The sequence below is a fragment of the Megachile rotundata genome, chromosome 12 (genome assembly GCF_050947335.1).
Source record: "Megachile rotundata isolate GNS110a chromosome 12, iyMegRotu1, whole genome shotgun sequence".
In the NCBI taxonomy this organism is placed as follows: domain Eukaryota; kingdom Metazoa; phylum Arthropoda; class Insecta; order Hymenoptera; family Megachilidae; genus Megachile; species Megachile rotundata.
The window spans coordinates 15,519,689-15,533,025 of record NC_134994.1 but is presented as its reverse complement, the minus strand read 5'-3'; the positions used below and the strand labels follow the sequence as shown (position 1 = coordinate 15,533,025).

At 33.2% G+C, this 13,337-nt stretch overlaps 3 protein-coding genes across 7 annotated transcripts; 1 reads left to right on the top strand and 2 right to left on the bottom strand.

Moving 5' to 3' along the window:
* Positions 1-190: 190 nt before the first annotated feature.
* Positions 191-5,340, top strand: Gdi (GDP dissociation inhibitor). The gene is made up of 5 exons (XM_003701413.3): positions 191-816; positions 2,685-3,098; positions 3,205-3,418; positions 3,497-3,679; positions 3,748-5,340. The coding sequence occupies exons 1-5, from the start codon at positions 656-658 to the stop codon at positions 4,102-4,104; spliced, it is 1,329 nt and encodes a 442-aa protein (XP_003701461.1). The 5' UTR covers positions 191-655; the 3' UTR covers positions 4,105-5,340.
* On the bottom strand, positions 4,576-9,670 carry Aasdh (Aminoadipate-semialdehyde dehydrogenase). Of its 5 annotated transcripts, none has more exons than XM_012281187.2 (12): positions 9,514-9,670; positions 9,093-9,218; positions 8,794-9,009; positions 8,255-8,713; positions 7,805-8,184; positions 7,653-7,741; positions 6,669-7,585; positions 6,458-6,609; positions 6,236-6,399; positions 5,905-6,168; positions 5,443-5,836; positions 4,576-5,082 (listed from the first exon to the last, which is right to left on the bottom strand). In XM_012281187.2, exons 3-11 carry the CDS (start codon positions 8,997-8,999, stop codon positions 5,453-5,455), a joined length of 3,015 nt encoding a protein of 1,004 aa, XP_012136577.2. In that variant the 5' UTR covers positions 9,000-9,009; positions 9,093-9,218; positions 9,514-9,670; the 3' UTR covers positions 4,576-5,082; positions 5,443-5,452. The 5 variants fall into 5 exon arrangements, with proteins under 5 accessions (XP_012136577.2, XP_076393991.1, XP_012136576.2 ...); XM_076537876.1 differs by having other exon boundaries at positions 9,093-9,394; positions 9,514-9,669; XM_012281186.2 differs by having other exon boundaries at positions 9,093-9,240; positions 9,514-9,669.
* A 2,208-nt stretch (positions 9,671-11,878) lies between these two features.
* SkpA (S-phase kinase associated protein 1 SKP1-related A) lies at positions 11,879-13,337 on the bottom strand. The gene is made up of 3 exons (XM_012281199.2): positions 13,044-13,337; positions 12,430-12,708; positions 11,879-12,356 (listed from the first exon to the last, which is right to left on the bottom strand). The coding sequence occupies exons 2-3, from the start codon at positions 12,706-12,708 to the stop codon at positions 12,147-12,149; spliced, it is 489 nt and encodes a 162-aa protein (XP_012136589.1). The 5' UTR covers positions 13,044-13,337; the 3' UTR covers positions 11,879-12,146.

The window sequence follows — 13,337 nt, the reverse complement described above, 5'->3', positions numbered from 1 at the left end:
CAACCGTCGCCGATAATCTCGACCGTACCGCCATCTATCGTCGTCGCGTTTCTTCGCGCATATTTTTTTACGAGAGAAACCTAAATTCCCTAGACGTTACGTTTCCGCGATTTTTGAAAGTCATCTTGAAATCGCGATCTCGATTAATATTCTCCTAATTATCGGGTTACCGTCCAACTAACCTCGGCATAGGTGGACTAGGAAGTGAACGCCTATATTTTTATTAGTTAAGAATTCGATAGGGTAATAGGTATATATTTTATAACCACGGTACGCCTACGTACAATTTAAAAAGGTGATAACGTTTGTTTACGAGATCTACAACTTTGTTACGACTGTCAATCGCGTCGTAAATAACGCATTACGTCTATAAATCATCGGAAAATGACGGATGGCAAGAACCTAGGGAGAGCGTAACGCTGCAGTAGCTCCACCAGCAGTAACAGAACCACTATCGTTGCTCTACTAGCAGCTCCGTCATCGGTAGAGAGCGAAAGAACGAGGTCTTCCGTTCCGGCATAATAGTCGTGCGAGTTGGCAGACGCGCGACCGTGTGCTATAGTTTCGTGATTTTTTATATCATTCCCAGGACAAATTTTTGCAAGGATTTTGCAAACGTACATTTTGTGCTGTGATCTATCTCCGCATTTCAAGGATGAATGAAGAATACGACGCGATCGTCTTGGGTACCGGGCTCAAGGAATGCATACTTTCGGGTATGCTATCGGTCAGTGGAAAGAAAGTACTCCACGTAGATCGTAACAAGTATTATGGTGGTGAATCTGCCTCGATCACGCCCTTGGAAGATCTATTCGCGTGAGTACCTTCGGGCAGCGACTCTCGACCAATTCCTTTCTACGCCAAATAGTTATTTACCAGCATAGCTCGATGTTCATATAATCGATTAATCGTGTCACTGTGATACGGTATCTCGACTTGTCTTAAATATTGATTTTTTCTCAGTTTTTTCTTTTGCTTGGGGATGCTCGTTGATCATCGTAGCGTGTTCGAGCTCTCTCGTCGAGAGTATGGTAGGATTATGGTATATTGTGACGTACATCGCGGAGAACGACAAGCTTCCCTAGAGAAAATGACGACGTAGGAGAGCGAGACTCTACCGCTCGTGTGTAAACGTCTATTTGGAAAAATTTTATTCGACATTTATTTTCTTATTAATTTCTTTCAAAAGATATTGTAATATCTAATAATTAAATATTATGCTAACCTTTCCCAGATTAATCTGAATGTTGCAAAAAATAGTCTAAGAAAAATTATGTTTTCGAAACGATCGATATTGAAATATCAGCAGGATTCTTAGTCGAATAAAAAGTTCGTGCAAAGTAAGCATTTTGCGTGCTAACTTTGGAATGTTATAAAGTGACGGGAGTATGTATCTTTCCCTACATCGATACATATTTTCCCTAGGGAAGCCAACCATGCTTGATGCTGTACATCAGCTGCAGTAACATACTGTTGTTTTGTGCGATCGCTTCCGAACTTTCATACGTTTCGAAATGATTTTATCGGACGGTTGGTTAGAATGCCGCTCTACAAAGCGAATTCGATGAATTTAAACAGTACGTTACGTTGTTTCTGTCCAGAATCATTTTCTACTTCCCCTTCTTTTCACCGACCTTCCCGTACACGATTTATGTATATCCGCTTAACCGTTTACAATATGTGAATAACGTATGACGAGGCTAGATTAATCCATTTTGCACATGAAAATTTGCTAGGAGAAAATATTTAGTAATCGAATGTATTCAATTAGGAGTATCGAAACCTAATTTGACTTTCCGTGAAATCGAACATATGTTTCTTTATCCAAGCAAATTCGGAACAATTGATGTATTGAAATTACGGACATATCATATGAATGTCATAAGATGATAGAAACTTCAGCGAAATTTTTTTATTTCGGATTACAAAGTAACGAAATATATTTTTGAGTTAATCGAAGCCTCTTTTTATTGCAATTTATAAATTTCTGTTGTTTCTAATGGATTCTAATGCAATAAAAATACATTGCAAATAAAATAATGGGACAACGGATCTTCAATCCTGTTCATCAAATGAAAACGATAACGCGTCAGTGATTGCGCTTCTGGTTCATCGAGGAGACTGTTATCATGTGTCTGGCACCACTTAATAAATTGTTACATGTATATAAACTATATATGTGTCTGTTGTAACGATTTGGTTTGACAGTGTTAGCTACAATGTAAAAATAGAGAATAAAATATTATTTCGTCGTCATAAATACGTACTAGATATTTATTCATTTTTTTTCAATTCGAAAGTATGGATCAAAATGTTATCAAATATTTAACTAGAGTATACATTTCATTGTTTAACTAGCAGTTTGTCATCATTTTCTTACACGATATTTTTATCCCTCTGTTTGCTTTATACAGTAGTTAAAAAAATCAATGAGCGCCACTTTGACGGACTGTAAACGCGTAAGCACCAAAGCACCACTGTTATATTTAAAATTCAGCATGTTAACTGTACCATGATAGAAAGTGAATAAGAATCAACGATGCCGTTTTTAAAAGTAACTGTGAAAAAAATTGAAACATTAATCGTTATGAAACGAAAAAAAACGCATTAATTTATATTTATAACGAAAAATAACAAGATGATAAAGTATTCCGATTATTAATTTTAGATTCATGTGTTATCAGGAAATTCAAAGCCCCGCCACCGGATGAAAGTTACGGTCGTGGTCGAGACTGGAACGTTGATTTGATACCCAAGTTCCTGATGGCGAACGGTTTACTGGTGAAGCTGTTGATCCACACGGGTGTAACTAGATATCTAGAATTCAAATGTGTCGAAGGATCGTACGTTTATAAGTCAGGAAAGATCTCAAAGGTGCCGATCGATCAACAGGAAGCCTTGTCCAGCGATCTGATGGGCCTTTTCGAAAAAAGGCGCTTCCGCAGTTTCCTTATATGGGTGCAGAATATGCAGGAAGACGACCCCAAGACTTGGGACGGCTTCGATCCATTTAATAATAATATGAGCGCTTTGTACAATAAGTTTAATCTCGATAAAAATACTCAGGATTTCACTGGACACGCATTAGCACTTTATAGGTACAAATTATTTTTGTAGTCTCGCTATATGGCCCGTAGTCATATTAGCGATTTTTCCTCGTTGTTCTAACGTGCTAAGATTTATGCGAAAATGTTATTGTTATAGGGACGATGACTATATAAGCCAAAGCGCAATTACTACTATAAGAAGGATTAAATTGTATAGTGATAGTTTAGCGCGTTACGGGAAATCGCCGTATCTCTATCCTATGTATGGTTTAGGTGAACTTCCTCAAGGTTTTGCACGGCTTAGCGCCATTTACGGTGGGACGTACATGTTGGATAAGCCAATCGACGAAATCGTGATAAAAGATGGAAAGGTAGTCTTCAAATATTTATGTAATCGTATATATTAGTTGACTATGAAATTTGGAATTAGTAATTGATGTTTATTCTAGGTCGTTGGTGTACGTTCTGGCGATGAAGTAGCTCAATGCAAACAAGTATTTTGTGATCCCACATATGTACCTGATCGCGTAAAAAAAGGAGGTCAGGTCATAAGATGCATTTGCCTCTTAGACCATCCTATAGCAAATACAGGAGATGCTCTTTCGACACAAATTATTATTCCTCAAAAACAAGTAAGCAGATTCGGCCTTCGTTTGCATCTAATAAAGAGAGTACGGTACAACGTATATTGTTTTTCTAGGTTAATCGTAATTCCGATATCTACGTATCGTTAGTATCTCATACTCATCAAGTGGCGGCAAAAGGATGGTTCATAGCCATGGTGTCTACTACCGTTGAAACGAAGAATCCTGAGGCTGAGATCAAACCTGGTTTGGATCTTCTTGGACCCATCAGACAAAAGTTCATATCAGTCTCCGATTATATGGAACCGACCGATAATGGTCTGGACAGTCAAATATTCATATCAACGAGTTACGACGCGACAACGCACTTTGAAACTACTTGCTTAGATGTATTGGATATATTTAAACGAGCTACCGGAGAAGAATTCGATTTTAACAAAGTTAAGAAAGACCTAGGCGATGAAGATCAGTAACCGTAAAACGGTTACGATTATTGGTCATTTTCGCAACTAGTTCATCCTGAATTTAAAAGAAATACGGAACACAAGTGAGCAATGTAATTCAATGCGTAAATCGACTACGTCGGTATTTATCTCTTCGAGTCTCGAAGCAGATGCGATCTGTTAATAGACTCATGCCTAATAAGATTAGATTCTCTCGAACAGAGAATAATCACAGAACATTACGCAAAATTTATTTTTCAAATTTGTCTCCATCTTGTTCTACCAACTGCCCTTTTTTACATTTTTGTCCTGGAGTACGCGTGTACACAAATTTTCACGAAAATTGATATTAGAACTTGTACCATTCGTCGTCTGAATATTTTTGATCAATTTTGAACGAATCACAGAAAAATACAATTTGAGTGTATCTATTAATCAACAGCGAAGATTACCGCGACTTTATAAATGTATTATATTTTAACTATAATTATTAAAAAAAAATAATAAAGCAAATTGTTTATTCGGAATGTAAAAGTTACACAGTCTTGTAGTCCTTATTGCTATTCGCAGTAGTTAAAAAAGTTCCGCGTAACGACACGAGGTACAAGATAAAGATAATTTAGCACTAGAAGATACTGCACATTTAGTTACAATATTTGACATTTTAAAAATGTATGTTTAAAGAAATGCAAAATAAATGTGTATAAATTATACTATTTGAAAAAAAGTAATCACCTGTAATAAGAAAACATAACAGGACACAATTTTATGTCGAACTATTAGAAATGAAAAATTGAAAAGCGGCCAAGCATTTAAATATAAATTAAATAGATATATTATATATGTATAAATATACTTTCTCATTCTGAAATATAAAAGAATGGGAACATAGAAAAGATGAAGTCGTTGAAACGTTGTTATTTTATGTAAACTTGAGAATCAGAATATTTCCTTGTCTAATATTTATAACGTGGTCATATCCAATGAAGAAGCCATAATTAAGAAAATCTGGAAAAAGACAAGTATGCACAGATGCGTATTATTTTTTAAATTGCTATACGTGTGCATTTAATTATGCGTGAATGTTTTGTTAACGAATGATCGGCTACTTCTAGCAATTTTTATTTCGCTTGCATTTTCGCTTAAAGTCATAAATGCATTTGTATTCCATATAAAAAAAGTACACGTTCTCTATTATTTTCTCTAAAGCATTATTCATATAATTGTAATGTCACAGTCGTAAAAAAATAAATAATATTATATTAATTTCCATTGCTTTGTTTGTCTATCTTTCCACAACAATATCAACGCGTAAATCTTATCTTAAATTAGATATGTTCACATGAAATAATGAGTAAGCACACATACCAATGATGTTTTACACAAGTTTCAGGATGTAAACATTATTATCTCTGCATCCAATAATCGCAATGTCATTATCAATAACAGGCGATGAGAAAACTTCTCCAGGAAGTTTTTCACTTTTTATCAGTCTGTTTGTTGCAAAGTCATAAATATTTAATGTACCATCTGTACACGCTACGAATAGAAAGTTGTTCTCGCACCAGGGAGTGGCAAAAATTGACGAATGAAAATTTAGCGTATATTTTAACGTAGGTTCAGTTCGAAAATCTAAACCTTTTGACTGTAGGTAATAGATATTTTTATTTTGACTAGCTATAATGATGTTTTCATGATCTGCATCATTATGATGCTTCACAATGTATGAAAATACATTGCCATTAATTTTATATTCCCACATCTGTAACGTTAAGGAATGAATATAAACAAGAAACGATTGTTTTGTAATATCAAAAGTATATCAAATACCTTAACATTAAGTTGGATATCGAAACAGTATAATGCTCCTGTTACAGAACAAAATAGGACGAGTCCGCTATTTAGCGTCAAAGGCGCGACAAAAATGGGATCCGCCAATTTATGTTTCCATATGATTTTTCCTGACTTTTGTTGCAGTGCTAAACAAGATCCATCCAAAGTTCCAAATAATACTGAATCTGATGGTAAATGTAAACATCCTGAAGCGCTAACACTTCCATTACTGCCTTTTACTTTCCAAATTTCACCTCCATCCTAAATATAATTCAGCTTTAATAAAAAAATTTAAATATAAAAGAGCGAACAATGTATTTATGTATACTTTTGTGAATAAACAATACACGTAACAATCGTAGGAGCCAACAAATAATCGGTCTTGATTTTTGCTAAATATTGCAGTACATTTTACAGCATTTCCTGTTTGATATTTCCAAATAATTTCTCCTGTTTTTAAATGTACACAATATATATTGCCATCATAACATCCTAACAAAAGAGAGAATTAAGTACCTGGAAATAAAGCACAGAATATTAGGAAACTTACCTACAACACCTTTAAAATTGTTTAAAACTAAAACTGAAGCTTCGATTCTGTCGGGTAATCTTATTTTAAATGCAGAAGTGTAACTATGATTTTCCAATTGTATTGTAACAATAAAACCAGAGTGAGAACCAACCACTGCGTATTTTTTTCCGCTACAGAAAAAATTATTTAAGCCACGGTTTCCGTCTAACACAATTCATTAAATACTTACTCTGCATACTGAACTAAAGTTGGTGATGCATCTACACATTTGTGTAAATCGTATGTTTTCAAAATTTCAATTTTTGAAACTTTATTACATCGTAATCGATATATTTCGTTTGTAATTGGTATGTTTTTATATGTTTCTCCTTTACACTTGTACCACTGACATGTACACAACTGATCTGATGTGTTCAGTATGTTAAGGTCTTGTTGTTCAACATTCGAACACTTTGGTATGTCTGGAGCAATACGTTCAATTAAAGGTATTATTTGACTATCACTGGAATTATATATCGCGTTATCAGTTGCTGTATTTTCACGATTATTTAATATTATAGTTTGTATGTATTTAAGACATTCGTGAACGGTGGCGTCTTTTAAAAGCATGCCTATCAATTCAGGAAATTCCATGTGGGATGCTTCAGATACAATATTTGATAATTGCAATGCTATAATAGATGAACCTCCCAATTTGACAAATCCATCATCTTCACGTTTTAAATTTTCGTTCCAAAAAGATTTGAAAATGTTTTCGATCTTTTGAAAATCAATATTATCTTGGATTTGATCTACTGTCTGTTCTTGTAAACAATGCTGTTTTAAAAAATCCATAGAAATTTTTCCATTAGAAGTAAATTCAACATGTTCTAACAAGTGAATTTTATCTGGCCTATATAGAGAGTTTAATTTTTGTAAATGTTCAATCACTTCAGTATTTATGTTAGGATAATTTGTAATCTTTTCCTTCAAGATTAGACATAAATGTAATTTATAGCATTTCTCATCCCAAATAACATAACAACTCTTAATAGAATTTAGTTCCAACATAAGTTTCTCAAGTTTAATTAAATCCACTTTGTTTCCAAATCTTTTTATGACACTATTTCTTCTTCCTTTATAAAACATATTACCTTTTTTATCAATCTAAAACAAGAATACGTGTAACTAGATAAAATGTATATTATTTTCATTTAAGCTTTAATTCACTTACACTAACTACATCGCCAGAATCGCGAAATACTGGTAGCTCGAGATCTTCGACATTTTCTTCATTTATTGTACACACTCTTGTATTACTTCCTACTCAAAATGCGAAAAATTTAGATGAATACAGATATATTTAGAATTTTATTCTTATATTACCTATGTACAGAAAACCTGTGCCCTCTGTTAATATTTCTCCTTCCTCATTCTTTACTTGGAATATAGTTTCTGATAATACTTCTCCTAAGCATTGCATGTTATCCTGTACATTTGTCAATGTAATTTCGTTTATACTAGCCCAACATGATAATTCAGTAATACCATAGATATTATAAACTTTTGTATTATTGTATGGGTGTTTTGATTCCAGAAGAAACTCTACTTTAGGATGAGGTTCTCCACCAAAAAGAATAGTTCTTAATGAAGTATCACTACTTAAAACAGTAGTTTTCAAACATTCAGTTGACCAACTATATGTAAAAACTGATGGGGTTATTTGAAGTATGGTAATTTGACTAGAATATGCTTCTTTTATGAGTCTGAAAATAATATATATATAAACAAATTGTTGTTCAAATAATATCTTATTCACATTCTATTGCTATTTACCTATTTGGATCATTTTTTAATGATTTTGAAGGCATAAACAATGTCCCACCATTTGAGATGGCAAGAAAGATTTCTATAATACTAGGATCAAATGTGAAATTTGTAAACTGTGCAATTTTATCACATTCTGTAATTGCTAATATCTTGGTTAAGTCTAAAATATTGGGAATTATACAAGAATGTGGCACTCTAATTACTTTTGATATTCCTGTTGTACCAGAAGTACAAATTGCATAAGCATACTTCCCTCTTTTTGCATTCTGTACAACCTGTTTTTGGACATGTTTCAACTTTACAAGATAGATATATTCATTGTGAACCTTAAATTGGTGCACAATGCATCCTTCAGCAATTAAATGTTTACAAAACAAGTAATGTATATGTAACAAATCTTTTAAATTGACGAATTCTGTTTCATTCAAAGGTATGTTCACAAAACCATGATTACTGGTTGAAATTCTAAAAGAAAAAAATAGAAATGATAAAATTTTAGTTATTATATGTATATCTTAGATATCCTATAAGACTTAAATGTTTACCCAAGCATCAAACACACTACACAATATTCAGGAATATCAAAATTTATACCAATGAATTCAAAATTTTGCATTTGTTTCAAATAATCAGAAATAATATTAGTTGCAGTAAACAGGTCTTGATAACTTATGTAAATGGTATTTTGCAAATCATGATACTCTATAGCTATATTGATAGGTTGATCCCAATTACAGATTTCATGTAGCATTTTACATCATCTGAAATAAATGATAAATTTATAATATAAGTTATTATAATCATAGTCATTTATGTAAGCTTTAATGTATGTATCTACACTTACTCGTTATATGTAAATTAAACTGTTTTGATATTTATTTTTCTTTCGCAACATCTCATAAAAACATAACCTCCAGTATAGGTTATGTTTTTCGAAGTGTTCAATACAACAGTATTTTTCAGAGATATGCTATAAATGTTCATTACAGTACCTAATTAAATTCAATTTTGCATTACAGTCTACGGGGATATGGTTTTTCGGTAATTATTTCTCCGTGGCATGCGCGGGCGGCGCGCAGGAGGAATATATACGATAATGAGTATGCAAAATCGTTAATTACCCACTTTCTGAGCACAGTCTATGAACTTTTATGATTAAAGAATGGTCAGTAATGCATTATTTACATGGTTCGATCATAAAATTGCATAAATAATGTTCGGGTAATGAGTAATTAATTATTTTGTGTCAGTATTACGATACGTACATGAGCGGCCAATGTGAATTCTACTGCGGATGCAAAATGCAATATTTCGGCACTTTGACGACGTAGTATGGTTCATGAGGCATTTAGAAACAAATTTCTATTAGGGTTTAATGCGTTTTGATGCATAATAAAGCCAGAAATTCAATTTTTGTCGAATTCGGTCCAAAATGGTACAGGTGGCGCCATCTAGCGGCGAGCGGCGGAACTACGAAACACTAAAATTTCGATTTTCTCAAAAACTAGGGACTTTTTAGAAATTCTGAGATATACAAATTCTTCCTTGTCGCCTACGGAATCGAACGAATCTAATTATAGCTGGCTAGGACCATTATTAAAGAAAATAGAAAATTAGCCCATTTCATGGACTAAAAAATTGCCGTCCATCTAGCGGTGAAAGTTGGAACTACAAAAATAGAAAATCTCGATTTTCTCGAAAACTAGGGACTTTTCCGAAATTCTGAGATATACAAATTCTTCCTTGTCGCCTACGGAATCGAACGAATCTAATTATAGCTGGCTAGGACCATTATTAAAGAAAATAGAAAAATAGCCCATTTCATGGACTAAAAAATTGCCGTCCATCTAGCGGTGAAAGTTGGAACTACAAAAATAGAAAAATGCGATTTTCCCGAAAATTAGCGAACATTGAGTACTTCTGAGGGTCAGAAAGTGTTATGTGATCGCATCAGAAGCAAAATAATGCAATAAAAGCTTCCTAAAGGCTTTAATAAAGAAAATAAAAAAAATGTCATTTTATGGAGAAAATTTGTGGCGCCATCTAGCGGCGAAACTGCGAACTAAATTGAAAAAACGTATGTCCGTACACGCATTTCGCAACTTTGACGACGTAGTATGTTTCTTTAGACTTTTTAATGCAATTTTTGTTGAGTAAGTTATTCATCTTTTTGCCTATTAAGCCCAGAAAATCAATTTTTATTTGACCCTTTACTGCGTGTACGGACATACGTTTTTCAATTTAGTTCGCAGTTTCGCCGCTAGATGGCGCCACAAATTTTCTCCATAAAATGACATTTTTTTTATTTTCTTTATTAAAGCCTTTAGGAAGCTTTTATTGCATTATTTTGCTTCTGATGCGATCACATAACACTTTCTGACCCTCAGAAGTACTCAATGTTCGCTAATTTTCGGGAAAATCGCATTTTTCTATTTTTGTAGTTCCAACTTTCACCGCTAGATGGACGGCAATTTTTTAGTCCATGAAATGGGCTATTTTTCTATTTTCTTTAATAATGGTCCTAGCCAGCTATAATTAGATTCGTTCGATTCCGTAGGCGACAAGGAAGAATTTGTATATCTCAGAATTTCGGAAAAGTCCCTAGTTTTCGAGAAAATCGAGATTTTCTATTTTTGTAGTTCCAACTTTCACCGCTAGATGGACGGCAATTTTTTAGTCCATGAAATGGGCTATTTTTCTATTTTCTTTAATAATGGTCCTAGCCAGCTATAATTAGATTCGTTCGATTCCGTAGGCGACAAGGAAGAATTTGTATATCTCAGAATTTCGAAAAAGTCCCTAGTTTTCGAGAAAATCGAAATTTTAGTGTTTCGTAGTTCCGCCGCTCGCCGCTAGATGGCGCCACCTGTACCGTTTTGGACCGAATTCGACAAAAATTGAATTTCTGGCTTTATTATGCATCAAAACGCATTAAACCCTAATAGAAATTTGTTTCTAAATGCCTCAGGAACCATACTACGTCGTCAAAGTGCCGAAATATTCATTTTTTTATTTTCCATATATGCGTGTTTCGGACCCTCATTTTTTAGGTTTAGTTCGCCCGTTTCGCCGCTAGATGGACGCCAATTTTTTTGTCCATAAACTGCACTATTTGTAAGGCGAGCAAATTCAATTTTTACAGTGAAGTCTATGAGGATCAGTTTTTTCGGTGATTATTCCTCCGTGGCAAGACTCATTTAAAAATTTGTTTCTATGTCCATCTGGATGTATGTACGCATTTGCGTGCAAAATTTGATGAGAATTGGTTGAGTGGTGCAAAAGAAAAACGCGGACGAAGAGTTGGAAAATCAAGTATAAAAGCTTCGCTCGCTCGCTCAATGAATATGTGCACGCATGTGCGATGATTTCAACATTTATCAACTTGATAAACGTTTTAAACTTGTAATCAGAATAGAAATTAAGAACTGATCTCAATTCCTTTAATTAATATACAATTTATTTTTAAACTCATATTAATTATGCTATTCCATAAAACATAAAATGACAAAAATATAATTTAAATAAAAATTCCATAGATACAAATTAAACTTATATTCTATGTAAATGAAATATAATTAATATACAGATCTATTGTTCTGTTAAATAGAGGTAACAATGATGACAACAATATAAATTTATCTGTGTAATTCCCATTATATATGATAAATAGTATTAGTTGATATTACACAAAAATTTAATATAAATAAACCACAGATACATTAAGGTCATCTATTTACGTTATATATTCATTATTTAGTGCATTGATTGAAAAATAATGTGACTACTGTTCGAGATATTATTGAAAATCATAAAATTAAGGTATCAAACATTAAATTTTTAACTATTGAAACTGATTTCATAAAAAAAAAAAGTCAAAAGATATGACATTTATAAACATCTATTTTTCTTCACACCATTCATTTTCTTTGCGGACTTGTTCTTCCTCTGATGCAGTAAAGTCATTTTTAATGTTGAAAGTTTTTCTAATCTCTTCAGGTGTTTTTCCTTTTATCATATTAGCAACAGTTTTGCACGTTACATCCAATAAACCTTTAATATCAAGATAATTAGCTGCCAAAATTAATTCAAAGAGAGTCCCTTGATCGACCTAAAAATATATGTTTTGAATTGGTATAATTCTCCTTTGGAAGCATAAGAAACAAAAAACTATGAATATTTACTTTTAAAAAATCTGCATCCCAAGAACTTATATCATCTGTTCGTTTTTCTTTGTTCTCATCGTCTTCAGGTGGAGGTGGATCATCCTTATGATAAGTAGCCCATTGTATTACTTTCCTGAGAATAGCAGAATTAACATTTGGCAGAGGAACAACTTCCTCTTCATCTTCATCCATTCCAAGATCTTCCAACATAGTTTTTATGGTAACCGAACATTTTGCAATATCAACATCCACTTCAAAAACTTCTCCATCAGAACTTTGTAGTTTAATATTAGGCATCTAGAAGATATTTTCAACTTTGACAAAAATATTACAATGACAAAGCGCTGTCGTATTTTCATGTATACAACATAATTTCCGTTGATAGGTCATTAAAACCAACCATACTTTAATTAACGACAACAAAACTCAATTCGTAATTTACATTTATATTCAAAATAAATATTTCATTCGCGATCTTTTTCGTTGAAAAACAAACGGGTACACCATCGATGCGAACGACATTTTCTTGAGACAAGTTGTGTGTATAAAATACTAATTCTATTCTGAAGAGCTGAACGCGATACTGTAGAAAGTGTTAGTTTTTAAAACTAGCAAAATGTCAAAATAATCACCGTAAATTGCTGGTGGTGGACAATGAACAGAGATATCGAATAATTTGCGAAACCGTCGATCAGTTGATCTGTAGAAGGCACTTGTTCTCCTGCTGTTCGTCGCTTCCGTTCTAACTTTTACTCGTCTGTTTTATTCTCTCGCTCAGATACAATATTTCTTCTCTATTCGAAATTCTCCGTCCTCTTCGATAACTAAAGGATTTAGCTATGTCTTTTCCACTCTCCTATTTTGTTCTCTTTTTCGTACTTTCTGGTATGGAGGGAACACGAAAATTACACGTAATACATAGCAAC

What these genes read in the sequence shown, in the direction of transcription:
- Gdi (XM_003701413.3), top strand. Translation starts at nt 656, where the DNA reads ATGAATGAAGAATACGACGCGATCGTCTTGGGTACCGGGCTCAAGGAA. An exon ending in CCCTTGGAAGATCTATTCGC is followed by an intron (nt 817 to 2,684) that starts GTGAGTACCTTC and finishes ATGTGTTATCAG; the next exon opens with GAAATTCAAAGCCCCGCCAC. An exon ending in TCGTGATAAAAGATGGAAAG is followed by an intron (nt 3,419 to 3,496) that starts GTAGTCTTCAAA and finishes TGTTTATTCTAG; the next exon opens with GTCGTTGGTGTACGTTCTGG.
- Aasdh (XM_012281187.2), bottom strand. Translation starts at nt 8,999, where the DNA reads ATGCTACATGAAATCTGTAATTGGGATCAACCTATCAATATAGCTATA. An exon ending in CACAGGTTTTCTGTACATAG is followed by an intron (nt 7,742 to 7,804) that starts GTAATATAAGAA and finishes CATTTTGAGTAG; the next exon opens with GAAGTAATACAAGAGTGTGT. An exon ending in ATATCCAACTTAATGTTAAG is followed by an intron (nt 5,837 to 5,904) that starts GTATTTGATATA and finishes TTAACGTTACAG; the next exon opens with ATGTGGGAATATAAAATTAA.
- SkpA (XM_012281199.2), bottom strand. Translation starts at nt 12,708, where the DNA reads ATGCCTAATATTAAACTACAAAGTTCTGATGGAGAAGTTTTTGAAGTG. An exon ending in GGGATGCAGATTTTTTAAAA is followed by an intron (nt 12,357 to 12,429) that starts GTAAATATTCAT and finishes ATATATTTTTAG; the next exon opens with GTCGATCAAGGGACTCTCTT.